The sequence below is a fragment of the Mesitornis unicolor genome, unplaced genomic scaffold (genome assembly GCF_000695765.1).
Source record: "Mesitornis unicolor isolate BGI_N332 unplaced genomic scaffold, ASM69576v1 scaffold23337, whole genome shotgun sequence".
Classification (NCBI taxonomy): domain Eukaryota; kingdom Metazoa; phylum Chordata; class Aves; order Mesitornithiformes; family Mesitornithidae; genus Mesitornis; species Mesitornis unicolor.
In genome coordinates this window covers 1-2,370 of record NW_010197370.1, presented here as the reverse complement: position 1 = coordinate 2,370, position 2,370 = coordinate 1, and the positions used below count along the sequence as shown (strand labels likewise).

The following is a 2,370-nucleotide window of genomic DNA, read 5'->3' as shown; positions in this document are numbered from 1 at the left end:
GGTCGGGGAGGGTGACACGGTTTAGAAAGGCTCCGGCGGCGATTGTGTAGATCCTGACTGGAGCACTTGGAGAGCGGGGGTTTAATGGGACCGGGCTCTAAGCACAAGCTGTGCCGGTGCCTCTGATACAGCCGGCAAAAGTGCTGCACGGCCCCGAAAACCAGCTGTGAGTGATGGTACCTGGGTGGCTGCTTGGCAGGTGATTTTGGCAGGGAGCTGCTCCTGCAACTTTGAGTTTTCTGCTTAATAAAGGCAATCATGAGTGACCGAAAGGCAGTGATCAAGAATGCGGACATGTCAGAGGAGATGCAGCAAGATGCTGTGGAGTGTGCTACACAGGCCTTGGAGAAGTACAACATCGAGAAGGACATCGCTGCTCACATAAAGAAGGTAAATGCTTGCTTGTACTGTCCTTACAAAATCTCTGTGCACATGAAAAATCAAGCAGGGAGAATGCTGCTGGGCAAGTAGCTCTAGAGAAACAAGTTCTAGAGACACGAGATAATCAAGTTGGGCTTTCTCAGGAGGCTGGTGCCTTTATGTTCCTTCCCCACCCTTTCCATGGGCTTTTCCAGGTCCTTCTGTTTTTCTCCTGCAGTGCCTTCTACTTAAGCTTTTCTGCCACTGTCCTGTGGTCCAGGTGAGCAGAGAGTGGCAGCCGACTGTTCCTGTGACTGATGAGCTGCTACAGAACACAGGGGCTCTATGGAGCTCTCCTACAGTTTTCCTCCAAGAGAAAGTCTGTTTACTTAGTCCTTGGTTTCAATTGTCTTGAACTTAATCTTAAGGATCTGTTCACAGTTCTGTCCGGCTGGGCCAAAAATTGCAGGGAAAAGTAGTTTTCTGCAAGTCAAGTCTACTATAATCACATATCTCTTTATGTAGTGACGTAAGTAAAAAAAGAAAAAAAATACCCACAAAAAAAATGCTGGTGGCACTGATTATCTGTTGTTTGCAAAGTCCATGTTGTCCTTTATGTAGATTTCATAATACTGAACATGGGAAAGATCTGATTATATTTCCGGAGAAATTGAGGAGGGTCAATGGAAGCTAAAATGGTCTGAGTGGAAGAGCTGTTTAAAAAGTAATTCAGCTACACGGAATGATTGCTTCCACTAGAGAAATACTGGTTTGCTGTGCTCACAATACAGAAAGGCTTTTTTTTTTTTCCTCAGGTGCAGGGAGTATCTATGACAGTGGAAAAGAGGGTGTTTAGTCCGATAATTTTCAGGTATTTTTTGTAGCAACTCCTGGGGATTTGTAGAGGATTTGTTTGAAATGTGTAAACCACAAATCCTTAGATTTGTTGATTGTGCTGGTGTTGCAGAGCATGTGGCAGAGAATTTTCCACCGTGTCCCTTTAGCACCCGTGTTGCAGATGAACAATGAAGTCTAAATTACAGCTTAATCTCTGTGGGTATAAAATTACTGGTGAAGCTTTTACTTCAGGGCTATAGCTTCAGATCATTGTATGAAGTATGAGGGAAGAATGACTGCTTTCCCTGAACGTAGGTGATGTTTTAAACGCTCTATATGAGCAGTAGTAAACACTATGGGGTTTTTTGTGGATTTTTTTTTGCCATCTGACTATGCAGCAGGTGAACAGTAAGATGTAAATAAGATAATCCTAGTACTTAAGAGCATCTGCTTTTCCTCTAATTGCCTTGCTTACTGAGTGAATACCTATTTAGAAGACTTCTTAATTTCCAGTGATCTGTTTGCAGGAGTTTGACAAGAAATACAACCCCACTTGGCACTGCATCGTGGGAAGGAACTTTGGCAGCTACGTCACTCATGAGACCAAGCACTTCATCTACTTCTACCTCGGCCAAGTCGCTATTCTTCTCTTCAAGTCTGGGTAGAGCCATGGACTGTTACTGAAACTTGCATCTGGTTACAGGACTGTGCTGACTCCTCTGACTAGTTATTGCAGCCTTCCCGAGGACACAGACCTTGATCTTCAAGGGCAATGGCAGGGATTATGCTATAGCAGATGATACTACATTGTGGATATAAAAAGAAAAAATACCAAAAAAGTCTTCCTTGTATTTATTTTTTTTTTCAGAAGGCTGCTTCTTTGCTAGTAGAGCTGTTGGAGCAGTTTTGCCTTTGAGAGCTTTCTAGTCATCTACAGTATTGCCCTGTTTCTGCTTGTGCTCTGTAAGTACTGACTCTGTTTAGTTCTTTCTGTTCCAAAACTTTCTCATTCTCCTGACTTTATTTTTTTATATGATTTCCCACCTTTTGTTTTGCTGGATGTACTCTCCCAAAGCCTGAGCTCTTCCGTTTTCTGCTGGTACTCCTTGGAGAACTGCTTTTTGAAAATAAAGGACAGGCTCTACCCCAGTCCCAGGTTGTTATTTCTGCCTG

At 43.4% G+C, this 2,370-nt stretch overlaps 1 protein-coding gene across 1 annotated transcript; it reads left to right on the top strand.

Moving 5' to 3' along the window:
* The first annotated feature begins 254 nt into the window (after nucleotides 1–254).
* On the top strand, nucleotides 255–2,036 carry LOC104535430 (dynein light chain 1, cytoplasmic-like). The gene is made up of 2 exons (XM_010188794.1): nucleotides 255–390; nucleotides 1,725–2,036. The coding sequence occupies exons 1-2, from the start codon at nucleotides 259–261 to the stop codon at nucleotides 1,860–1,862; spliced, it is 270 nt and encodes an 89-aa protein (XP_010187096.1). The 5' UTR covers nucleotides 255–258; the 3' UTR covers nucleotides 1,863–2,036.
* The last annotated feature ends 334 nt before the right edge of the window (nucleotides 2,037–2,370 follow it).